Source organism: Alexandromys fortis, unplaced genomic scaffold, assembly GCF_014885135.2.
Source record: "Alexandromys fortis isolate MF-2015 unplaced genomic scaffold, M_Fortis_MF-2015_v1.1 scaffold_341, whole genome shotgun sequence".
NCBI classification, from domain to species: domain Eukaryota; kingdom Metazoa; phylum Chordata; class Mammalia; order Rodentia; family Cricetidae; genus Alexandromys; species Alexandromys fortis.
This window is the reverse complement of record NW_026068214.1, coordinates 201,827-228,887: the sequence shown is the minus strand read 5'-3', so window position 1 is coordinate 228,887 and position 27,061 is coordinate 201,827. Positions and strand designations below refer to the sequence as shown.

The following is a 27,061-nucleotide window of genomic DNA, read 5'->3' as shown; positions in this document are numbered from 1 at the left end:
GTATTTTAGTTATTTTTATTACTTATAAAAGAAAATATGATTAGAGGCCAGATCCTCCCTTCCCTTTCTCTTAGAAATTTACACAATTCATTTTGTGTGTGTGTGTCTGTAGCTAGGCATAGTTTATTTTTATATCATGTATTCAAAGCTTACCCTATTGAGTAAGAATCACTGAATAATCATATTTTGAGGTCTTCTGTTTTTGGAATTTTTGTGTACATATGTTGTGTGTGTGTGTTTGAATATGTGTGGGGCTATGTAGGGCAGAAGATGATATTAGGTGTGTCTTCCTTGACCATTCTCCACTTTATTCACTGAGATAGGATCTTTTACTCTGGTGAACCTGGAGTTACCAATTTGCTTCTCTAGCTACCCGGCTTGCCCTGGAGATCTCCTGTTTCTGCCTCTCAAGTTCTTGGAACTCCAGCCCTCCCTCAGGTCTTCATGGTGAACACTATCTACTGCACTGCACCGTATCCTCAGTTCTAAACAACAACAACAAAAAAAAGGTTGATAAGCCAGGCAGTAGTGGCACACACTTTTAATCCCAGGATTTAGGCAGTAAAGGCAGGTGGATCTCTGAGTTCAAGGCTAGCCTGGTTTACAGAGTGAGTTCTAGGACAGACAAGGCTACACAAAGAAACCCTTTCTTGGAAAAGAAAAGAAATAGTATGTAACTGGGGTCTGAGAGGTGGCTTAGTGGTTAAGAGCACTGGTTGTTCTTCAAGAGGACCCAGCACCCACATGGCAGCTCACAATCATCTGTAACTCCAGTTCCAGAACCTTATGAGCTCTATAGGCACTGTGCAAGGATGTGATGCACAGACATACAGGCAGGCAAAACACACATACACCCAAAATAATTTTAAAAAGAAAATAAAATATATAACTGGTCAGGTGGGATGGAGGCCTGATTTTATGTTTGATTACTGGGGCCCACCTAGTGAAGAGAGAGAGAGATTCAGTTCCTGCAAGTTGTCCTCTGATTTCCACCTATGTGCTGTGATCCTTGTGTGCCTGTTCACACAAAGAGAATTAATGTGATGGTGGTGCTCACCTGCACTGGTGCAAGCAGATAAGTCCGAGACCAGCTGAGCTAGGTAGTAAGTCCCTGTCTCAAAAAAAAAAAAATAAAAAAAAAAAAATATAACTATAAAGGAAAGTAGAAGTTTATTTCTACTCCATTCAGATAAGATATCCTGTTCTAATTTTTTTCTTCTACATGGAGCAATATTGAAAAATAAACTATTTTTATTGTTCTCTTTCTATACAATCTCAAGCATAGCACAAATTCTTTTACAAGAGCAGACATATATAATAGGATGGCTAATGAGATCTTTATTTAAAGATTAGCATGGGGGACTGGAGATATGGCTTAGAGGTTAAGAGCACTGGCTATCTTTCGGACGTCCTGAGTTCAATTTCCAGCAACCACATGGTGTCTCACAACCATGTGTAATGAGATCTGGTGCCCTCTCCTGGTGTGCAGGCAGAACACTGTATGTATAGTAAATAAGTAATTCTTTAAAAAAAAATTAACATGTAATAGCTAGAAGTGGTAGTGCATGCCTATAACGCTAGCGTTTGGGTTGTGGAGACAGGAGGACTTGGGATTCAAGGTTGTACTTGGCTGCCCACTTAGTTTAAGACCAGCTTCAGATGCATGAGATCTTGTCTCTCAAATAGTATTGGAAAAATATATGATCTGACCTGTCATCTTGACCAGTAAAAATTGAATTTTCCTAACAGGTGATTATTTTTACCTATCTTTTTATCCCTATCTCAAAAGGTTATCGTCTCAAACTGAATATTTTGTCTGTAAGTACTATTAATAGTAAGCAATAACAACTTCTTTGTGTGTTTTTAAAGGTACTACTAGCTATGCATGCTAATGTTGAAGATAGAGGGAATAAAGGAGATATAACTCCTCTGATGGCAGCTTCCAGTGGAGGTTATTTAGATATTGTGAAATTATTACTTCTTCATGATGCAGATGTCAACTCCCAGTCAGCAACGGGTATGTAGAAATTGACATAAAGGAAAAACTGACATATTTTTTTTAACATTATAAACTGACTGCCAGGCAGTAGTGGTGCACACCTTTAATCCCAGCACTCAGGAGGCAGAGGCGGGTGGATCTCTGTGAGTTTAAGGCCAGCCTGGTCTACAGAGTGAGTTCTAGGACAGCCAAGGGTACATAGGAAAACTCTGTCACAAAAATTTTTTAAAAAGAAAGAAAAGGGGGCTGGAGAGATGGCTCAGTGGTTAAGAGCATTGCCTGCTCTTCCAAAGGTCCTGAGTTCAATTCCCTGCAACCACATGGTGGCTCACAACCATCTGTAATGAGTTCTGGTGCCCTCTTCTGGCCTGCAGACTTACACACAGACAGAATATTGTATACATAATAAATAAATAAATATTTTTAAAAAAAAGGAAAAGAAAGAAAATGTAATTTATTATAAAAATTTGATTACTGCAGTGGCTGGTGAGATGGTTCAAAGGTTAAGAGGACCAGCTGTTGTTCCAGAGGACCTGGGTTCAATCCCCAGCACCCACATGTCAGCTCACAACTATCTGTATTCTTTCTCAGGGGATCTGGTATTCTCATACATACATACAGACAAAAACCAATACAGCACATAAAGTGAAAAAAGAAAAAGTAAATTTGATTACTAGAGCATTGGTGAGGTGAGGTAGCACAGCAGGTAAGGCCCTTGCCTGGGCTTAATAACCCAAGTTCAGTTTCCAGGGTGCAGATGGCAGAAGGAGAGAACCAGCTCTTGAAAGTTGACCTCTTATTTCACTTTCGAGTCATGGCATACACATATCCCACCTCATATACACAGAAAACAAATAAATATAATTTTTAAAAATTAGATTATTGGGAAAAATGAATGGAAACCTTCTGAAAATAATATTGAGTTTGATATCTTTAATAGTCTTTGTTGTAATTGTTGAGTTATGGTCTCAATGTGTAGACCAGAAGGGCTTTGCACTCAAAAATCCTCTTTTCAGCCTCTAGAGTATAGGGATTATAGCATGTACCATCACTCCTGGGTGAAAAGTCTTTAAGTCAGTGTTCAGCCTTACTGAAATTCTAGCACTCAGGAGGCTAAAGTGGGGGCTTCTTGAATTTGGGGATAGTCTGGGGTTGATAGCAAGGTTCTATTTCCAAAAACAGCAAATCTAACATAAACTTAAAGCATAAAGAGGCACTTGTGTATAAATCTTAGCTCTTAGGAACCTGAGGTAGGAGGATTGCTGTTTGTTTGAAACACATAGATGTGAGAAGACTTTTTTTTTGTTTTCAGTTTTTTGAGACAGGGTTTTTCTGTAACAGTCCTGGCTGTCCTGAAACTTACTGTGTAGACCATGCTGGCCTTGAAACCAGAGATTCACCTCCCTAGTGCTAGGGAGGCGTGTGCCAATGCTGTCAACACTCACATCTTGATCTTCATGCAGAGAGAGAACACACTTGGAATGGCAGAAATCTTTTGAAACCATAAAGCTAGTCTCTAGTGAGACTTCTTCCAAGACTACACCTGCTTATCCTTCCCAAACAGTTCCACAAACTGAGGGCTACATATCTAGTCATATAAACCTAAGGAAGCCATTCTCATTCAAACCACTATATTTCACTCCATGACTCCCAATAGGCTTGTGGCCATATCATAATGCAAAATACATTTAGTCCACCTTTAAAAGTCCTTATAGTCTTTCATAGTTTCAATACTGTTTTAAAGTTTAAGTCTTTTCTGAGATTTAAGGCTAATGTTTCTCAACCAGTGAGTCACGACATGTTCGGGGGTCAGATCACCTTTCACAGGGGTGACCCAAGACCATTGGAAAATACAGATACTTAAGTACATTATGATTCATAACAGTAACAAAATTGGATTTATGAAGTAGCAATGAAAATTATTTTCTGGTTGTGGGGTCACCAAAACATAAGTAACTGTGTTACAGGGTTACAACATTAGGAAGGTTGTAAACTACTGCTCAAGGCAATCTCTTAATTGTAATCCCCCTTAAAATCAGAAAAAAAATACATACTTTCAGTATACAATGGCACAGAATATACATTACTATTACAAAAGGGAGGCATGGGGTATAGTGAAGAAATTCTAGACCAAGATGGAAAACCAGCAGAGCAAACTCCAAATCTTGTAGCTCCATGTATGAGATCAAAGGACTTAGATGGTTCTTCCCTTCCTACTTTGTAGCCTGCAACACACTTCATTTTCCTAGGCTGGTTCCATCCCCTGTATGCAGTTTTCCCTGGCAGACATCCTATAGTTCTGGTACCTGTAATATCTTGGGTTCTCCAACGCAGTCCAGCTGTTGCCTTGACAGCTTTATTAAATGGCCTCACAGGCCCACCACATGGACAAAACTGCTAAGTTCAGCTGCCTGCTTGGACTGGAGCTTGATCCCCTTAATCCATATTTACAGTAGCATTTGTTCATTGTTGCTTTCTAGGAACAGAAAATTTCTTAAGCCTTTTTATAAGTTGTGAGCTTAGTTGGGTGGGGGTCTTCCCTTTATTTCTATAGGGATCAGACCCCACCTTGATCTCCTTACCTATTTCAGCATAAACCTTAACTCTGACATTAAATTTCTTCATGCTCTTTTTTTCTTCAAACTGTATAACTTTTATTTATTTTTGTCCCACTTGCTCATTTTCATTGTAGCCCTACATAAGAGTGATTACTAATAACCTTGCACAGAGTCAATAATCTTCAAAATCTGCAACAAAGAATTTTTTGTTATTTGTCATTTTAGCCTTAGGCAGATTTTCAGGAAAAGAGCAGAAGGCTGTCTCATTTTTTTGCCAAAATATCACAAGAATGGTCTCTAGCCCAGTTGGTAATATTGTTTCTCTCTGAAACCTCTTGAGTTAGGCCTCCATAGTCATATCTCTCAGTACTATCTCCCAAGGTCCTGCTAGGAATGGTCTATTAAGGTCTGCTTACAGCATTCAACTGCTTTTCTATTCCAAAGTCCCAAACTCTTCTATATTCTTCCCCATGTCATGTCCCACATGGTCATGTCTGTCACATCAATAGCCCACTCTCTGGTACCAACTTCTATATTAGTTAGGGTTTCTAGTGCTGTGATAAAGCGCTATGGCCAATGCAACTTATAAAAGCAATCATTTAATTGAATTTGCAACTTCAGAGGGTTAGAATCCATGATGGCAGAGTAAGGGCATGCTGACAGAAATAGCTGACAGGTCACATCTTGATCCCTAAGCAGGAGGCAGAAAGAAGACTGGAAATGACACAAGACTTCAAAGATCATCTCAGTGACAGATGTCCTCCCACAAGGCCACACTTTCCAAATCATTCCACCAATGGGGGACCACGTATTTAAACAATGAGTATATGGGGGCTTCCTTCAAACAAGGTTTAGTGATCTATAATCCCAGAACTTCCGAGCCTGAAGCCAGAGAAGGATTACTATGGGTTCTAGGCCAGCATGGACTACAGAGTGACAAACTGTATCATTAAATTAAAAACAAAATGGTATTTTTTTCTTGAAGGTGTTAAGATGAGAGGAATGTATACCTATCTTGTGGTTATGTTGTGAATATAAGTGTAAGGTATTTTTCTCATATCTGGAGAGATGGTATGCCATTTAAGATCCAATACTGCTTATTCCCCAAGATTATTTTCCAGCCCCATGTCAGTCGGCTCTCAACCATCTGTAATTCTAGCTCCAGGAGGAGCTAACACCTCTGCTTCTGCCAGCACCTGCATACATGTGTACATATCCACACTGATATATGTATAATAAAAAATTAATCTTTTAATAGAAGATAGATGTCTGGAGGAAGTGTATCCAATACAGTGAATTATCTTTTGATTTGATCTGTTAAAAACAGTTTTTAGCCTTTAATCCCAGCACTCGGGAGGCAGAGGCAGGCGGATCTCTATGAGTTCGAGACCAGCCTGGTCTACAAGAGCTAGTTCCAGGACAGGCTCCAAAACCACAGAGAAACCCTGTCTCGAAAAACCAAAAACAAAACAAAAAAAAAAGTTTTTTAAAAAAAAAAAAAAAAGAGTTAGCTGGGCGGTGGTGGCGCACGCCTTTAATCCCAGCACTCGGGAGGCAGAGGCAGGCGGATCTCTGTGAGTTCGAGACCAGCCTGGTCTACAAGAGCTAGTTCCAGGACAGGCTCCAAAACCACAGAGAAACCCTGTCTCAAAAAAAAAAAAAAATTTAGACTCACATCTACCTGCCTCTGCCTCCTGAGTGCTGGGATTCAGAAAGAAGCCTGACTATAGGCAAGTACGTATGTGCCAATGAACTCTTAGTATACTCTATAAATGACTAATGAAAATACTTCACCCCTGCCCTCCCATTTCCACTCACAATTTTAACTCCTATTTAATTGGAAAAATAGAAAATTTCAAAAAGAAGTTGATTCATCTTCCTATAAGTAAATTCCTAATCAAGCTACTTTTTAATTAATTAATTGATATACTTATTTTGCATGCTCTTGTATGCACACATGGAGGACAGAAGAGGCCATCAATTATCCATCTCTGTCACTGCCTACTTTTCTAGGACTCTTGTTTTCTTGACTAAGCCAACAGCCAGCAACCTGTCTCTACCTCTCTCAGAGCTGGTGTCCAATGCATGTGCAGGATGTCTGGCTTATGTGGGTATGGTGATCTAAACTCCAATTTCATGTTTGTTTTTTTTTTGTTGTTGTTTTGTTTTTTGGGTTTTTTTTGTTGTTGTTGTTTTTTGTTTTCAAGACAGGGTTTCTCTGTGGCTTTGGAGCCTCTCCTGGAACTAGCTCTGTAGACCAGGCTGGTCTCGAACTCACAGAGATCCGCCTGCCTCTGCCTCCTGAGTGCTGGGATTAAAGGCGTGTACTGCCACCACCCAGACAATCTTATGATTTTAACCAGTAAGCCATCTCTTCAGCCCCCAAATTTTTTCATTTTGTTCAATAGACTGTACCTCTCCTGTATGCCAGAATTATTTAGTGATTATTAAAAATATAGTTCCCAGGCCGATGCAATGACTCAGCTGGTAAAAACATTTGCTAGTCAAGCCTGATGACCCAGATTGATCCTTGAAACCCACATAAGGATTGAACGGAGAAGACCACTTCCTGAAATTTGAGTTCTTACTTCTACATGCATGCATACCAACAGACATGTATGCCCACATGCTCTCACATATAACACTCATAACTAAAGATTTTTCTTTTTTAATTTTCGTTTATGGCATTGGTGTTTTGCCTGCATGTATGTCTGTGTGAGGGTTTCGGATCCCCTGAAACTGGAGTTACAGACAGTTGTGAGTTGCCATGTGGGTGCTGGGAATTGAACCCAGGTCCTCTGGAAGAACAGTTAGTGCTCTTAACCACTGAGCCATCTCTTCAGCCCCCCACCCCCACTAAATATAATTTTTAAAAAAGGTTCCCAGAAGTTTCCTTCTTTACTCCAAAGCAGTCCAATCTTGGGGTGACAGAGCTGAAAACCATAGAACTGTACTTTGACTTCATCTGGGGAGGTACTCAGAATGTTTGTCACCTGGTTTTAGGTGCTTTTTGCTTGGTACCAGATATCCTTTTATACCATTTGAGGCTCAGCACAAATGTAACTATTTCCTTTGGGGGGGGGGGCAGAAACCCAAACTAGGTACTTCAAACCTGTTTTGACTTAGACAAGGGGGTGGGGAGTTTAAGGCAAGCCTAGGTTGCAAAGCTAGGCTGTCTCAAAAATTAAACAGACAGCCAGGTGGTGGTGGTGCACACCTTTAATCCCAGCACTTGGAAGGCAGAGGCAGGCAGATCTCTGCAAGTTTGAGACCAGCCAGGTCTACAAGAACTAGTTCCAGGATAGGCTCCAAAGCTAAAGAGAAACCCTATCTTGAGGCGTGGGAGAAGATAAAATAAAATACCAGCTTTATTAAAATGACTTATCCCGTGGAATTCATGTTTTAAGTGTGCAGTTCTAGAGGTTATGCAGTCTAATTTTAGATTACTTCTGTCACTATTAAAAGATCTCTACAGAGGACCAGGGTTCCAGTCTCAGCGCCCACATTTAGGCTCAAAACTATCCATAATTCCAGTGCCAGAGAATCTGATGCCCTCTTCTTACCTCCTCAAGCACCAGGCATACATGTGGTGTACATACATACATATACATGCCTGTGGGCAAAACACTCATAAATAAATAAATCTAAAAAGATAATAAATAAGTAAAGGATCTCTACCCATTTGTGTTCTGCTCTTTAAGCAATCACTATTCTGTTTTTGACATTTAGATTTGCCTTTTCTATGCTTTTTATATTGTCTAGACAATTAAAATATGTAGCATTTTGTATTATGCTTTGAAGAAATTCTGTCAGAAAATAAAGATATGCTTTAAATTGATGACAGTAAAAAAAAAAAAAACTGAGATGGGGATGATTTTTTTACATTTGTAGTTCCAGCTATTCCTGAAGTTGAGGCAAGAGAATTGTGAGTTCCAGACTAGTGTGGGTAACATGTGGAAAGACTAACAGGATGGGGGTAAAAGGAGAACATGTTTGTTTAGCATGTGTGAGACCATGGGTTGAATCTCTTGCACTTAAAAAAACAACAAACAAAGCATATAACTTGCAATCGTAGTTGTGGTTTATGTCAAGGAATTGGAGAGAGATAACTAGAACAGTAGTGTGACACATCTATTGTTAATTTTGTATTTTTTTTTTTTTTGTTCTTTATTAGGGAACACTGCACTTACTTATGCCTGTGCTGGAGGGTTTATTGACATTGTAAAAGTGCTACTTAATGAAGGTGCAAATATAGAAGACCATAATGAAAATGGACACACACCCCTAATGGAAGCAGCCAGTGCAGGTCACGTGGAAGTTGCCAGAGTTCTTCTAGATCACGGTGCAGGCATCAACACTCATTCTAATGAGTTCAAAGAAAGTGCTCTGACACTTGCCTGCTACAAAGGTACCTTTTATGTCAGAATATTTATAATTGCTTTTATAACAACTTCAAATATTCGAGTATTGAGTATTTGGGTTAACTTGTATATTTCTTCTTTACCTGAGTATTTGAATTTATATTGTTTTTTTTTCTTATGGTGTAAACTTATGTTACAAAACATATTGGAAAGCCTATTATTAACTGTGCTTTCTGTACTATCTTAATATATGTTATTATTATTATTTTAATTCATTTAACTATGATGTCAACTTAGATTTAAGGATTTCCATTATTTAATACCCTTTGTTCTATATGATTTTTACTTTGAAGTATTATACACAGATCTACTGATACACAGTTGGTGTAGAAAACCTGAAAAGTATGTTTGTAGCACAAACAGAAATTTAAATGGCCTGTAATTACCATCTAAAGGGGAAAATGCATGTAAACAGTATTTTAGTATTTGTCCAGCGTATTTTTAAATAAGTTTTTAAAAATATACATATTTGTGAAATAAAATAGTTTATCAGTTTTATAGTCTGTTTATTTTATTTAGTAGTATATCATAAATATATACTCATCTCAGTAAATGTTCTTGTAACATATTTTTTAATGATCATATACTATTTCAGTTAGATTTTCTAGATTGGTTTGCCTGCAAATACCACAAAACACAGTGTAATTTGTAAAGAAGAGAAACCTAAGCATAAACTGTCTTGTGTTAGTATTGTAATTCATTTTTGTCATCAAGATCCAAGAGTGTTATTCTGCTGTACATCCTAGTGTATGTTTTCTGACCTTAATGTTAATCTGTAGTCCAGGAGGCAGCTAGAGCCCAGCAGTACATACTTTAGGATAAGGAGGGTAAGAACAAAGTAGCAACAACCTTCCAATTTACTAGCTTCCTTTTAACAAGACTTTCTAGAAGCTTCACTTTGTAACTCTCACTGAGTTCCAAAGGCTCCCCTCTGCTACAAGGAAGGCTGGAAAATAATCTTAAAAGTTAGGCATGTTGCTCCCTAGCTAAAATCTAAGTCCTGTTTTTTCAAGAATAATACGAATGGATGTTGAGTAGGGAACTCACAATCTCTGCCAAATAAATGAAATGTATACACCATAATTTCAATGGATACACCATAATTTCCTATTGTTGGACACTAATTGTTCCCAGCTTTTTACTGTTATTTTAAAACACTGTGATAACATCCTTGTGCAGAAATATTTGCTTAGTCTTTGCAAATTTGATTATTTCCTTAGGATAAATTCTGGAAGTGGAGTTGTTGGGTCAAAGAGTATGGACACTTTTTATGCTTCCAAATTGCCTTCTAGAAAGGTTGGACTAGTTTACTAGGTGTCTCAGACCCCAGTAGGTTGTCCAAGAACCCCTTTACCCACCTTTCAGCCTCTCCAGTACCAGGCATTATCATTCTCTTTACTCTTTCCCATTTTGGTAGCTAAAATAATGGTGTCTCATTTAGTATTTCTATCAGTTTACTATCCATTTATGTATCTTTTGAATTACCATTTTATATTCTCCACCTATTTTAACACTGAAATATTAGTATTTTTCTCATTAATTATTAAGATTTTTTAATTTGGAATTTTTTTTTTTTATTTTTGGTTTTCGAGGCAGGGCTTTTCTGTAGCTTTGGAGCCTGTCCCAGAACTAGATCTTGTAGATCAGGCTGGCCTCGAACTCACAGAGATCCGCCTGCCTCTGCCTCTGGAGTGCTGGGATTAAAGGTGTGCACCATCACCTGTCTTCAATTGTTTTTAAATGGAGTTGATTTTGTGTGTCTGCTCATTGTCACAGTGTGAGTATGGTGGTTTTAAAGCTGCTTTTCTAGATAATACGTTCTAATAAACTTTACCTGACTTTCTGTTTGATTCCAGTGTTTTGATAGTTTATGTAAATAAAATCAAAGAACAAGTAAGATTATTTTAACTAGAAATAAGTGATTTAGAAGGTCAATCTTAGCCAAGCGATGTTGGTGTATGCCTTTAATCCCAGCATTTGGGAGGCAGAGGCAGGTGGATCTCTGTGATTTTGAGGCCAGCCTAGTCTACAAAGTAAGTTCCAGGGCAGCCAAGACTGTTACACAGAGAAACCCTATCTTGAAAAAAAAAAAAAAGTCAGTCTTTAAAACTTAGGTAGTATGACCTTTTTGAGAGTCTCCCTACTTAATTGTTTTCAGTTGGCTTTGTAAAACTGTCATTGATTTATTAAATTCAAATGAAAGCTTCATAGATTATATATAGACATGTGAAAATAAAACTCTTCAATTTAATACTTATGCATTCAATTGATAGTCAATTCTTTAACCTTATTTTTAAGGCCATTTGGATATGGTTCGATTTCTGCTTGAAGCTGGTGCAGATCAAGAGCATAAAACTGATGAGATGCATACTGCCTTAATGGAGGCTTGCATGGTAATTTAATTGTGATCACTTGAAATTTTGTGGGAAAAATCCATATATTTGTGTGAGAATTATTATCGTTACTGTTGTTTCTGGTGTGTGTGTGTATGCGTGTGTGCGTGCACATGCATGCACGAAGGTACATAAGCCTTTCGAAACCCACAGGACAAACAAACATCAGTCTTAATTGTAGAGGCAGGGTCTCTCTTACTGATCTGGCACTTCCTAAGTAGAATAGGCAGGTTTGCTTTGAGCTTCTGTGATCTGAATATCTCCACCTCACTATTGTGTACCAACAAACTTAGAGTTTTATTTGTGTTTTTGTTTTTTGTTTGTTGTTGTTGTTTTACTGTGGGTTCTGGTGACCAAACTTATGTTCTTATTCTTACATGGCAACCACTTCAAGTGAGTCCAGTCTCACTAAAAATTGTTAGTTAAACATTGGCTTGTATTTTTCACTGAATTTTAAGCTAAAAAAAAAAACTAATAATGCTTTAATGTATGGACTTTTAAAGGGTGATAGCAACGAGTAATCTTTTTCCCCTGCTTGGTTTTTCTTCTCTTCTCTTCTCTTCTCTTCTCTTCTCTTCTCTTCTCTTCTCTTCTCTTCTCTTCTCTTCTCTTCTCTTCTCTTCTCTTCTCGTCCGTCCGTCCGTCCGTCCGTCCGTCCGTCCGTCTTGTCTTGTCTTGTCTTGTCTTGTCTTGTCTTGTCTTGTGACGGTTTCTCTATAGCTTTGGTACCTGTTATGGATCTCTATGTAGACCAGGCGGGCCTCAAATTTAGAGATCCGCCTGTCTCTGCTTCCCGGGTGCTGGGATTAAAGGCATGCACCTAGCATAACTAGTCATCTTAATGTAACATTTTTAGGGTTTTGTTTTGTTTTGTTTTTCTCAAGACAGGGTTTCTCTGTGTAGCCCTTGCTGTCCTGGAGCTCTTTGTAGACCAGGTTAGCCTTGAACTCACAGAGATGTGCCTACCTCTCCCTCTCAAGTACTGGGTTAAAGGCACCACATGGCTCTTTTTTTTTTTAAAAAAAAAAATAGTATGTACAGGTGTATTTCCTGCATGTATGTCAGTGCACCATGTGTGTATAGTGCCCATGGAGTTCAGAAAAAGTTGTCAGGTCCTCTGGAACTAGAGTATGATGAGTCTTGAGAATTAAACCTGGGTCCTTTGGAAGAGCAGCCAGTGCTCTTAACTGCTGATCTGCAGCCCAAATATATTAATAAAACTCTTAATTTTTGAGATGTTAAACATTGAGATTTCTGATATGCATATCTGTTGTTTTTTTGTTTTGTTTTGTTTTCTTATTGGTTTCACATTAGCCCACATAGGTCTGAAGCAGAAGCTACACCTTACTATGATCCTCCCTGTCTCCGTTTCATGAGTGCAGGTTGTAAGCTATCATGCCCCGCTCTCTACATTTTAAAATCCTATAAAGAGGGCCAGTGAGTTGGTTCAACTAGGAAAAACTTGATATACAAGCTAAATAACCTAAATTGGGTCCTCAAAGCACGATGGAAGGTTCTATTGAGAACTAGATACTCAGTTCATTGGCCTGTTTGTTTATTGAATGGATAATTTGTGAGGTGTTTCTTTTCCTCCAGATATATTTATTTTACATGTATGAATGTTTTTTAGGTATGTATCTCTGTAATATATGTATGCCCAGTGCCAACAAGGATCAGAAGATTGTATCAGATTTCTGGAACTGCAGTTGTGTGTGATTGTGAGCCACCATGTGGATGCTGGGATTTGAACCTCTGTAGAGTAGCAAATTCTCTAAACCTCTGAGCCATTTATCTATACCTCTAGCTCTGATTTGTGAGATTTTGATGTTTTAATGTTTTTGGGTTTTTTGTTTATTTTCTTGTTTGTTTTTGTCGTTGGTTTTGGTAGTTTTTTGTTTGACTTTGTTTTGTTTTGTTTTTGAGACAGGGTTTCACTGTGTTCCCTGGCTGGCCTAGATCTTGATATGTAGACCAGGCTGGCCTCAAACTCTGTCTCCTGAATGCTAGGATTTTTTTTTTTTCAGTTCTTAAATATAAAGTCCCCTAGTTTTGGCATTTGTGTTAAAAATAATTAAAATTTGGCCAAGGGTCCATGAGATAGCTCAGCAGATAATGGTGCTTGCCACAAATTTGAGTTTGACCCACATGATGAAAACAGAGAACCAGCCCCTACAAGTTGTGCTCTGTCCTCTGATCTGCACACATATTCTTGTTCTTTTCTTTCCCAACAACCCCTTCTTCCTCTCTTCCCCAGTATAAAATAAATTAAAATAATAAAAAATAAACTAAGGAAATTCTATATACTCTAAAAATAATTAAATCTGAAATGTTGAATTTCAGTATTCATCCCTTCTATTATGTCAATCCATGGTTTTGAATTCAAGGTTTTAGTACCGTGGTGTGTGCATGTGTGTTTGTGTGTGTGTGAGACTTGCCAGAGGAGGCCAGAAGAGGGTGCTGGATTCTCTGGAACTGGATGTATAGCCAGCCAGTTGTCAGCTGCCATGTGGATGCTGAAAATTGAACCCAGCACTGGAAAGAGCATCCAGTGCTCTTAGTCCAGGAACTAATTAATTCTTATTAGGGTTATTGTGATCATTTTTGAAATGTAGAATGATATAACATGCTTGTAACACATATTAAAGCCAATATAATGTTTGAAGTTAAGAATGTAAAACTGAGGACTGAGAATCTGGAGAGATGACTCAAAGGTTAAGTGTCAAAGTCTCTGTTCTATTACTGTAAAAGGACACCATGACCGAGGTAACTTTTAGAAAAGAAAGCATTTAATTGGGGGCTCGCTTATAGTTTCAGAAGATTGTCTGTTATCATCATGGCAGGAATATACTAGCATGTATGGTACTAGTGCAGTGACTAAGAGCTACATCCTGATCTATAGGCATCAGGCAGAGAGAGAGACAGCAAAAACTCTTGGTCTGGTGTGGGCTTTTGAAATCTCAGGGCCCAACCCCAGTGACACACCTCCTCTAACAAGGCCACAATTCCTAATCCTATACAAACATTCCACCCACTAAGGCCTATACATTCAAACATACGAATCTGTGGGGGCTGGTCTCATCTAAACAACCACAGAGTGCTTAGTGCTCACACAGAGGACCTAAGCTCAGATCCCAGCACCCATGTGGTGACTCATAACTTGCTGTAATTCTAACTTTAGAGGATTCAGTGCCCTCTGGCCTCCTGGCACACGGTGCCCATAAACTCACTGGCATACAAATGCACACATAAATAAAAATAAATCTTTAAAACAATACAAAAAAAAATGAGGTCTAGAGAGGAGTTCAGTGGTTAAAATATGGGCTCAGCATATGTAAGACCCTGATAATTTACGTGCGAATATAAGCTTTGTTTTTAAAATATTCTTTGCCTTGGTATAACAGGTTGCTATGAGGCAAAGATAGAGCAATACTAATCCATAGGGATTTAGCTAAGTGACAAAATCCCAATTGGTAATGATTTCACAGTTCATTATGTTGGTTTTTTTTTGGGGGGGGGTGTTGTTTGTTATTTTGATCAAGCTTTCCTTTCTAAGGAAGATCTAATACAGTTTCTACATTTGAAAATAGAAACCCTCTATATTTGAGAATATGGTTATATTTGAGCCGATAGTTTTATGAACAGTAATTCTTTTTGAGGTACTGTTCACTGAATTCATTAGTTTTTCTGAACTTCAAAAACTATAAAAATTCAAAGTTATTTGGAAGTGACTATTTGTTATCTGGTTGGATTTGTTCTAGAAAAATTTGCACTTTGTGAAAATGAAGGTAAACATTTAACTTAGTAAATTATTTATTTATTAAATTATCTTAAGATTTTATTTTATGTTAATTGGTGTTTTGCCTGCATGTATGTCTGTGTGAGTGTATTGGATCCTGGAATTAGAGACATTTTTGAGCTTCCATGTGGTTATTAGGAATTGAACCCAGGTCCTCTGAAAGAACAGTCAGTGCTCTTAACCACTGAACCATCTCTCCAACCCCTTAAACATTTAAAAAAGAGTATTAATGGATGTTAGGTGAGGTTCAGGTGACATGTAATAATGTGTGTAATCTAGCCTATGTCAGCTAATCTGTCTTTAGACCCTTATTTGCCTTCCACTTTAAAAAAGCAAAACATAAAACTACAAAGTTCTTTGTTTTATCTCTGAACATCTTCAGGATGGGCATGTAGAAGTGGCACGTTTGCTTTTGGACAGTGGCGCTCAAGTGAATATGCCTGCGGATTCTTTTGAGTCTCCGTTGACTCTGGCTGCCTGTGGTGGACATGTTGAACTGGCAGCACTGCTTATTGAAAGAGGAGCAAATCTTGAAGAAGTTAATGATGAAGGATATACGCCCTTGATGGAAGCTGCTCGGGAAGGGCATGAAGAGATGGTGGCACTGCTGTTAGCACAAGGTAAAGCCATTGTACATTTTAAAGATTAATGTCCTTGTGTGTTTTGTGTATCAGTTGAAATCGATACTGTTTTTGCACTGATGAGAAAATAAATTTTCTGTAGCCTAGGTAGGCCTTGAACTTTGAATCTTACAAAATTCTCCGTACTCTAGAGGGAACAGCCTAAGCAGAGGTGGTAGGTGATTATCATCTTATTTGAACACTGTGTTATAATTCTCTTTTGGCTAGTTCTTTTGTTGTGCTTTCAGGTGCAAATATAAATGCCCAGACAGAAGAAACCCAGGAAACTGCTCTTACCTTGGCTTGCTGTGGAGGCTTTTCTGAAGTTGCAGATTTTCTGATTAAGGCAGGGGCTGACATAGAACTTGGCTGCTCCACACCTCTCATGGAGGCTTCTCAAGAGGGACACCTGGAGTTGGTTAAATATTTGCTGGCTGCTGGTATGTGGCTTTAAAAATGCCTTTGTCATAGAAAGAAAAATACAAACAATAATCTATTTATATGTGTCAAATCTAAAAACAATTGAACTAAGAAATACAGAGTACAGAGGTGACTACCAGAGTCTATGGATAATGTAAGAGGATTAAGAACCTACAGCAAAAAAGGAAGTGTTGTGAAAGAGTGCCAAGGCTCAGTGACTTACTTTCTTCACAGAATGGTAATGGTGTTTAAGAGTAATGGAGTGTCTTATTTTTAAAAAAATTTATAGAGAGAGAGAATATGAGAATGTAAATGCAGTCATGTGTGTGCCACCTGTGGAAGTGAGAGGACAGCCTTGATTGTGTTTTTCCAGTGAGGATTTTAGTAATTGAACTCAGGTTGTTAGGCTTGTGCCTAAAGTGCTTCACTTGCTAAGCCGTCTCTTCATCTCCTAATACAAACAGACTGCGTGTTTTTATCACCAAGAGATAATGTATGTCAGGTGATAGATATTAACATGATTTGATTATTTTAGTCTGTTCTTAACATTGTTCCCCATAAATGTATACAAATATTGACTGTCTTTTAGCAATAAAATTAGAGTTAAGGATGTATATTGGTGTTAGAGGGCTGCTTAGTATGCATTAATCTCCGGGTTTGTTAGCTTATTGTGCATCTATAGTCTCAGATACTAGGGAGGCTAAAGATAGAATATCACCTGAGCCCAGCAGTGTGAAGCCAGCCTGAGCAATAATATTCTAAGACCTTGTCTTTAACAAACTTCTTACTGTTGCTAGTATTTCCTTATAATTGTAAGGGCTCTTATGAACTCTCCATTCTTTTCTTTTGGAAGAAAAGTTAATTCTTCCTGCTTAGTTGTGTTGGCATAGTCGTGGCTATGGCATGATATTTTAAACCTGTTCGTTTTTTGACATTTCTGAGTTGCCTTAAAAAGAAAATAAAGGGATTGGTGTGGTGATGGCTCTGCTGATAAAGCACTTGCCATATAAGCATGAGGGTGACACCCATACCACCTATGTAAAAGCTGGAGGGCCCAAGGCCACCATGTAACCTCTAGGATGGGGAAGTGGAGACAGGGAATCTGCAGAGCAAGGTGGACTATGGCAAGCTTCAGATTCAGTGAAAGACTCTGCCTCAATAAATAGACAGAATAATCAAAGAAGACACCCAGTGCCATCGTTTGGCCTTTACAAACATTTGCAAATATGTTCTACATATATGTGTACATACACATATGTACACTATTGCACACCATAGTCACATACATAGACCCAAAAAAAGTGGGAAATAATTTTGTTGGCAAAGTACTTGTTTCAAATATTTGCACTTCATTCTTTGTTAAGTAATATAAAACAATAAGTATTACTTGATAATATATGTTGTCTGTAGGATATGCCAGAAAAAAATTGGTCCAAATAGAGATAAATTTTTGTCTTTTAACAGTATTATTGACTTTCTCATTTTATCCAGGTATGATTCATTGTTTTAAAGCTGAAGTCTGATATGGCAGCACATGCCTGTAATCTCCACATTGAAAAGGTAGAAGCAGGAGGATCCAGCCTGGTTTATAGATTAAGTTCTAGGCCAACCAGAGCTATATAGTGAGACCTTGTCTTAAACAACACAAAGAGAATTTTATATAGGTGCAATCAGGAGTTCAAGACTATCCTTGGCCACATAAAAGCATAGTTGAGATTCATGAGATCATGGAACCACAAACCCAAAACAAAACCAAAGAACTTACTGAATATTAGATATTTTACTCGGCTTTTGTATTGTCTCTATTAATGCCTCTAGTCATTGTGCTATAAAAAAATTAGTTGGATGTGGTGGTGCATGCTTTTAATCTGAGCACTCAGGAGACTGAGGTAGGTAGATCTCTGATTTCAAAGCCAACCTGGTCTACACAGCAAGTTGCAGACCCTGTGTAAAGTGAGATCCTGTGTGAAAAGAAAGAAACAATATTAAACATTATTGTTTGGTTTATTTATTTGAGTTTGGGTCTCAGTATATATCTCTGTTGGCTCTTAGCTCAGCCTTCTGGGAAGCATACTTGGCTTAAATACATTTTTTTTTTTTTTAATTCTGAAACTGACTGATGCACAGTTCCTACATAATCTTACCAAGCTAAACCTAGCTAGCATTCAGTAATTAAGCCTAGAGCTCCTGGCATTACTTTTTGTTGTATCTCGGTTGACTGAGGCATTTGTCTCATACTTGGCACTTGTTGCTACTTGAAGGATATTAGTTCTCAGAGCTCTCCAATTAGAATGATGATTCCAACATCAACCATTTTTTTTTTTACTTTGGTTTGAGTGAGTTTTGTTTTCTATGACAGATTCTTGTAAAGGACAGGCTGATCTTGACCTTGCTGTTGCTCTTCATCTTTCTGCTTTCACTTCCCAAGTTGGGGTCACAGGTGTGCCCCACCATGTTCAATTTGTTACCCTTCCAATTTTATTCATGGCCAGTTTTTTTTTTTACATGTATATACTTACCACTTTCCCCATTTAATTTTTTTTCGATTTTACTTACTATGTATACAACATTCTGCCTACATGTATGCTTGCACACCAGAATAGGGCCCCAGATTTCATTACAGGTGGTTGTGAGCCACCATGTGGTTTCTGCGAATTGAACTCAGGACCTCTGGAAGAGCAGCCAGTGCTCTTAACCCTCTTAGCCATCCTTACAGTTTCCAGTTTTCATTTTTTTTTTTTTTTTTTTTTTTTTTTTTGGTTTTTCGAGACAGGGTTTCTCTGTGGCTTTGGAGCCTGTCCTGGCACTAGCTCTGTAGACCAGGCTGGTCTCGAACTCACAGAGATCCGCCTGCCTCTGCCTCCCGAGTGCTGGGATTAAAGGCGTGCGCCACCATCGCCCGGCATTTTCATTATTTTTGAACATTGTTTTAGTTTAAAATAATTTTACCTGGTTTATCATTGTTGTTGGTTTTTCGAAACAGGGTTTCTCTGTGTAACAGCCCTGGCTGGCCTCAAACTCACAGAGATCCGCCTGCGTCTGCAGAGTGCTGGAATTAAAGGCATACGCCACCACTACCCAGCTCATTTTTCTTATATTTTCATGAATTAATGGTTAGCTCTAGAGGGAAACTCAGTTGTATTCAAGTAGAATTTTTAAAACTGGAAAGACCTTTTTGGTGACATTTTTTTTAATTTCATGAATATCTAGTTTTTTTAGTGTCTGTTTTTTCCTCTTTTTTCTTTTATGGTATCATTCATTTGCCATCATCATAGTTTAGGTCCCTTGGATCATGAGAGGTTGCAAAGTAGAGATATGCTACAACTATATTGTTCCATTCTTGCTTATTAGTTGGGATTTCCTGTTAAAAGAATTCTACCCTTAATCAGAATTTGGTAGGAATTCATGTAGCAATGATTAGATAAAGTTTGGCTTCGTTTTTCTCCCTTTTTATTTATCCATTTCCAGAAATAATGAGATGAAACCCTAGCATCTTTCAGAAATACCTAGTGTAGTTGTGGGAAAGGAGTGTTCCATTCTTTGGTTTACTTATTTATTTATTTTAATTTCATTTTTCTAGACAGGGTTTCTCTGTGTAGCTCTGGCTGTCCTGGAACTTGTTCTGTAGACCAGGCTGGCTGTGAACTCACTGAGGCCTGCCTCTCCCTCCCAAGTGCTAAGATTAAAGGTGTGCACTACCACTGCTCGGCCTCTTCAGTGTTTCTTAAAATTACTATTTGTGTGCATATACATGCATGTGTCTGTGTGTATGTGCGTGAATGCGTGGCCACAAATATACCACAGTATGCATTTGAAGATCAGAGGACGGCTTTGTTGAAGTCAATTTTCTTCTTCTACCTTTGTAGATTCCACTGATCAAACACATGTTGTCAGACTTGCGTGGTACTGTTAGCCTGCAGAGCTATCTTACCAGCCTTTACTTTTGGATTCTTTGGGTACTTTTTAGTTGGTAGGGTTAGGAAATACATATTTTCTTAAACATTTAAAAACTGTGTCATAAATTCATTGTTTGTACTTCTAATTTAGAACCACAAGGTTTTTATTTCACTTAAATAATTCATATGTTTTCTCTTAGCAACAAGAAAAATTTCCATTCTTAACCAAATAATTATTCACTTGATTTGTACCATAATATTCATAGAACTGTTTCAGAAAACAAACCAATATTGATAGCAATATGAATATTTACTGTTTAAATTTTTGTTTTTGTATCTAGTACTTAAGGTATCTTTTGTCAGATATACAGGCAAATTTTTCTGCTATAAAATGATTTGCTTTATTGCTTTGATGTAAGGCAAAACACATTTTTGTGACGTTTAGTTAAAGGAAATAAGAGACCAAAAGGGAAAATATGAGTACATAACTGTATTTTTGTGGTGTTTTCACATTTTGAATTCCTCAGTTTCATCATATTGTATGATTGGGCTGTATATAATTCCACAACTCCAGGGTAAATGTGTGATTTTATTTTATTTTTCTAGGTGCTAATGTGCATGCTACCACAGCAACAGGAGACACAGCTCTAACCTATGCTTGTGAAAATGGACATACAGATGTTGCAGATGTTTTACTTCAAGCAGGGGCCCATTTAGTAAGCTATTTTAAATTTCAAATATTTCTACATTAATGCTAATATTTACTCATAGCTACCATTTAGAAAAACATTGGTAATCAATAGTTTGTACATTTTGAATAAAATTAGAATTGGTAGTATGGCTTTGCCTCAATGACTTGACAACTTGGAGTTTGATGACCAGAACCCTAGATGGTAGAAAAATAAAAATGAGAGATAACCAACCTCAAAAGTTGTCCTCAAACCTCATGTGTGCTTGTGTGTGAGTGTGTGTTCGCGTGCGCACGCACACACACACACAGATTCATTTGAATAAGCCAAACCTCTGGTCACTTGTAAGTTGTTGGACATAGTAAATCCATTTGAAAATGTTTAATAGAAAATACTGTTTCTTTTCTTAGATATTAGTTTCTCATCCTACCCTCATTTAACCTTATACTTTTAAAACTGCTATTTATGGGGCTGGAGAGATGACTCAGTGGTTAAGAGCATTGCCTGCTCTTCCAAAGGTCCTGAGTTTAATTCCCGGCAACCACATGGTGGCTCACAACCATCTGTAATGAGGTGCCCTCTTCTGGCCTGCAGACATACATATACACAGGCAGAATATTGTATACATAACAATAAATAAATATTTTTAAAAAACTGCCATTTATTGCATTTATCATAAAATTCAGTGATGTATTCACAGAATAAAGTAACTTGTCAATTCACTTTGGGTGATTCATTTTCTCTGACAAACATTTAAAAGCAAAGCTGCTTCTGAGGATATAGTTGACTGGTAGAGTGCCTGCCTGACATGTGTAAGGCAGTAGTATGACAGAAGCTGATACTGTTCATCATCCTAACAACATTACTATGTTCTGTTTTTCCTGTCCTTTTGTATTTGGCTTTTTATAATATCAAATTAAATGGCAAGTTCATATGTTTAGAGCTATGGAAAATTATAAGCCAGGCAGTAGTGGTGTACACCTTTAATCCCAGCACTCGAGAGGCAGAGGCAACAGATCTCTATGAGTTTGAGGCCAACACAGTCTACGTAATGAGTTCCAGGACAGCCAGGGCCACACAGAAACCCTCAGTGGGAGAGGGAACTATGGAAAATTATAAATAATACAATGACTAGTTATAATACTTGGCATGTCCGAGAGACATCCATAGCTAGAAATCTGTAAATTTTAGGAGTTTCACTTATTTTGATAAACCAATACAATTACCTTTTAATTATTTCCGTAACATTGTTGGAAAATAATTGAGTAAGGTATGTGTATAATATGGTAATACTATTATACTACTATTATATTATACTACTATACTATTATACATTTCTACTAATTCTAAAAGATTTATTATTTATTATGTATACAGTGTTCTGTGTGCATATATGCCTACACACCAGAAGAGAACACCAGATCTTCCTATAGATGGTTACAAACCAACATGTGGTTGCTGGGATTTGAACTCAGGACTCTGAAGAACAGCCAGTGTTCTTAACCTCAGAGCCATCTCTCCAGGCCCCATTTCTACTAATTCTAAATACTGTAATGATAATCATTATTATTTTGGTTTGTTGAGATGGTTTTGCTGTGTTTTTCTGGTTGGTGTGATGCTATATAGACCTAGACTCTTTTCTTAATTGCCCACAAGTTGGCATTATAGACTGGTATCATCACATCTCAAGCATTCATTTTTTTTAATAAATATGTTTTTAAAATTGAATTATTATTGCATAATAAATGTGTAAGTGCCACAGAAGACACCTTTTGGGAGTTAGTTTTCTGTCATGGGATCTGGAGATTGAGCTAGAATATCAGGTTTGTGTGACAAGCACTTACCTGTTAAGCCATCTTGTCAACCTACTCGTGTGTGTGTGTGTGTGTGTGTGTGTGTGTGTGTGTGTGTGTGTAGTGTGTAGTGTAGCCAGGCAGGAAGTATAGGTGGGGCAACCAGACTAGGAGAAAGCTGCGAACAGAAAAGGCAGACAGATGCAGTCACCAGTCAGACGCAGAGGAAGCAAGATGAGAATGCCTCTCTGATAATATGGGTTAATTTAAGTTGTAAGAGCTAGTTAACAATAACCCTGCACCAATCAGCCAAATAGTTTATAATTAATATAAGCCTTTGTGTTATTCTTTGGAACTGAAGAGCTGCAGGATCGGGTGGGACAGAAATTTCTGTCTACAAAGGCTGCGGTTTCTGTCCTCAGAAACTTCCGTCTATACTCCTGCCTTGACTCTGTATGTGTGTTATCTAGTCCAGTTTGTAGAATGATTGCCTAGTATAACCTAAGGCTTCAAGTTTGATCCCCAGCACAGCATAAACCAGGTTTCAGTGCACACACCTCAAAGCAGGAACTTAAGGCAGGAGCATCAGAGCTTTGAGGACACGGCAAGTTCAGGGAAAGCCTTGGTAACATGATACCATATTACAAAACAAAACACACAACTTGGGTTCTTTTTTTCCTTAAAGATGTATTTTTATTATTTTATTTTAAATTGTGTATGTGTGTGTTTTGAAGGTGGGTTATGCACACAGTGTCCATGGAAGCCAGAGATATCAGATTATTTTGGAGCTGGAGTTAGAGGCAATTGTGAACTGTTAGTGTGGGTGCTGGAACTGAACTTCTGTCCTCTGCAAGAATAGTATGTGCCCAGCCAGGCGGTGGTGGTACACACCTATAATCCCAGCACTTGGGAGGTAGAAGCAAGTGGTTCTCTGTGAGTTCAAGGCCAGTCTGGTCTACAAGAGCTAGTTCTAGGACAGGCTTCAAAGCTACAAAGAAACCCTGTCTTGAGCCACCCCCCCCCCAAGAAAATAAGAAAAAAAAATAGTATATGCTCTTAATCACCAAGCCATCACCCAAAATAAAACTTAGTTTTTATTTAAAAAAATCACTTAAAGACTCTAGATTTCTCTGAGTCTGCTGCCTTCATATCTCTCTTGTCTCCCCCACCCACCCACCTTTTTGGTTTTATTTTTCCTATGGTGTCTCACTATGTAGCCCAGGATGGCATCAAATACCTGCTCTTCCTGCCTCAGTTTTCTAAGTATTGAGATTTTAGGCATGTGACACTATACCTGAATTCCCTTTCCTTTTTTTTTTTTTCCTCTTTTTCCTCACAGAGATCTGCCTTCCTCTGCCTTCTGAGTGTGCTAGGATTAAAGGCTTACACCACTACTGTCCAGCTAAGATCTTTTTGTTTTTATGTGTATGGCTGTTTTGCCTTTATGTATGCATGCTTGTATAGCACATGCATATAGTGTCCACAGAGGCTAGAAGAGGCTGTTGGTTCCCCTAGAACTTGAGTATCATACAGTTGTAAGCTACCACGTGGGTACTAGGAATTGAACTCTGTTCTGTGCAAGAGCAGCAGCAAGTGCTTTTAGCTACTGAGCCATCTTGCTAGCCATTACCACTTTTCTTTTCTAATGAGGTGTTTAGAGCGAATTAATTTTAGGTAAGTGGCTGAAGGAATCTGTTTCTATGATTTGTAAAGATCATGCTAATTCAGTTACCTATCTGCTGGCATGGATGGGTTATGTGGTCCTAAGATGAAATACTTGAAAAAAAAAATGAATTTTCAGGGTATAAGTCATTTCTTCTAAAATCTTTTTATATATGGGTCTAGAGGAATGATCTTGCAGAGGACCTAAGTTTGGTTCCCAGTATTCTTGATGGGTGGCTCACAGCCACCTGTAACTTCAGCTCTAAGAATCCAACACCCTCTTCTGGCCTCCTCAAACACCTACACTCATGCATAGACCTCTCCATCATATACATAATTAAAAATTAAAATCCTCATATATATTAGATGCATCATAAGGCACATTATTTTTTAATTTATGACTGTTTATCAACATGTTTTACAGAATTTATCTGTTTTAATAGATAAGAGTTGTTAATCCCTAAAATATACAATTAATACTTTGTCTATTTCAATAAAAAATAATCTAGTGTTATGATTTCAATTCATGGGCTGAGGGACTAGCTCAATTGTAGAGCACTTGCCCTGTTTATGGGTTCTTTCCTAGCAAAACAAAGTGAAAAAAGGTAAATCATCCATCCCAAGTTTCTTTTCTCTTACAGTTTCATACTACTTAAATAAGTCAAAGAAGTAAGAAAGAAATATTTTTTGATGTCAGTATTTGATTTGGAATATAATTCCTTAGGTTACCTATTGTTATTTACAAAAAATTAATTTGACTCACAGTTTCAGAATATTCAGTTCTTAATTGCTTGGTCTTGCCTACTTGAGCAGAGCATCATAGCAGAAATGGAGGCTGCTCTTCACTTCTTGTCAGATATTAAATGAATAGAACTTTATTTTCATATCCATATTATTATATATTATATAACCATATTATTATATATTAATATATATTATATATATAAAGTATATATATTATATATACTTTGGTTATTCGCATTAATACTGAACACAGAAAATAAACTCAGGTCAATGTTAAGTATGTGGCTTTTTGAAATTTTCTTATCTGATATTTTTATTAGCATACATTGTACATAATAATGAGTTTAATAGGATACTTTCACACATATATAATCTGATCTGATCATGTTTACCCCTCCTTTCATTACCCTCTTTTATCCCCCTTCCACTTTTTACTAATTTTCTTTCTCTTTCTAGGTAGCCTCTCTTCAGTTTCTATGAATTTTGTTGTTTTTTTCTGTGACCTAGTGAGTTCAGTTAGGATTATTACAGGAGCTTAGGCGATGTTATTTATGGGAGTATGGGTAACTTACCAGTAATTACACCAGAAGAAAATGTCTCTCCCTCCCCCTGCAACCATTAACTGCCTCTAGATCCTCAGAAGTGGATGGGGCCTTGTGAGGCCCTACCCCCAAGCAACTGTTAACCGCCCCTCCCCCTTCCGTGAGGGAATGTTGACAACTCAATCATGTGTAGGTCTTATGCAGGTAAGCACAGCTGCTCTAAGTTCATGAGTGTGATGGTCTTGTCATGCCCCAGAAGACAGCATTCCATAAGACTCTGCCCCTTCCTCCAACTCTTACATTCTTTTTACCCCTTCTTCTGTGATATTCCCTGGGCCTTGGGCCTGGGTGAAGGGTGGTACTGATGTCATTTAGGGCTGAACAGTCAATAGTCACTTATTCTCAGCACTTTGACGTACCACCAACCATAGCAAAATAAAGCTTCTCTGACAAGAGCTGGCAGAACAACATTAATCTGTCGACAGTTTTTTCTTTCTTTTTTTTTTTTTTTTTAAATGTGCATACTGTATGTGTAGGTGCCTCTGGAAGCCAGAAGAGGCTGTCACCTCCTGGAACTGGAGTGCTGGGAAGAGAACTATGGTCCTCTCTGAAAGAGTGGGTACTCCATTTAACCACTGAGATATCTCTCCAGTCTCTCAGCATAAATATTTAGAGGGCAATTTGACCATCCTCAACATGTCCAGTTTGTAAAATAGCAGTATTTTCTCTCTTTTTAGAGCTTGCGACCAGCATGGAGTTTTGAGTATTTTTGTTGTTGTTGTTTTTGGTTTTTTGAGACAGGGTTTCTCTGTGGTTTTGGAGCCTGTCCTGGAACTAGCTCTTGTAGACCAGGCTGGTCTCTAACTCACAGAGATCTGTCTGCCTCTGCCTCCCGAGTGCTTGTTGTTGTTTTTAAAGACAATCCTCCTGCTTTCTGGAGTGCTGAGATGATAGGCATGTACAAACCATACCCAAACCTTTATGTAAATGTTCTTTTTAAGTTATTTGAAGAACTGGAATAGAAGATAAAATTTTTATTCCATTTCTGTTTTTGTAGAACATCATAATAGGTTCCGTGTTTGACACTGTACTTATTGTTTGAACTGGATTTACTATTAGTGGAGATTAATATCCACTAATATTAGAAGAGGGAACAAGGAGACAAACTGAGTATTGGTACTTGATAGTCAGCTTTAAATCATATAATTATCTCAGTACTTTTTTTTTTTCTCAGACTGGGTTTCTTTTTTATTTATTTATTTATTAAAGATTTCTGTCTCTTCCCCGCCACTACCTCTCTTTTCCCTCCCTACCACCAGTACTTTCTTATTAAATCTGTATTGTAGAAACATGTATCCCCTTACACATCACTAAGGAGGTTGGAGTTACTCCCTTTTCAGACCATATTTCTTATGTTTGATGGAGACTCCATTCACTCTAGTCAGTGACTGACTGAAAAGCACTAAACCCATAAGGGAAGGGAAAGCTACATAACTAATTATCTTAAAATAGCATTTGACTTTTCCTG

At 37.8% G+C, this 27,061-nt stretch overlaps 1 protein-coding gene across 6 annotated transcripts in view; it reads left to right on the top strand.

Annotated features, from left to right (window-relative positions):
- Ankhd1 (ankyrin repeat and KH domain containing 1) overlaps positions 1-27,061 on the top strand; it is a 118,185-nt gene that overhangs the window by 31,480 nt on the left and 59,644 nt on the right. For all 6 annotated transcript variants that reach the window (XM_050130375.1, XM_050130374.1, XM_050130373.1 and 3 more), the window contains exons 5-10: positions 1,870-2,017; positions 8,732-8,965; positions 11,277-11,371; positions 15,550-15,787; positions 16,036-16,227; positions 20,710-20,819. In XM_050130375.1, the coding sequence (XP_049986332.1) occupies positions 1,870-2,017; positions 8,732-8,965; positions 11,277-11,371; positions 15,550-15,787; positions 16,036-16,227; positions 20,710-20,819 (1,017 nt within the window). The remainder of the gene's footprint in view (positions 1-1,869; positions 2,018-8,731; positions 8,966-11,276; positions 11,372-15,549; positions 15,788-16,035; positions 16,228-20,709; positions 20,820-27,061) is intronic.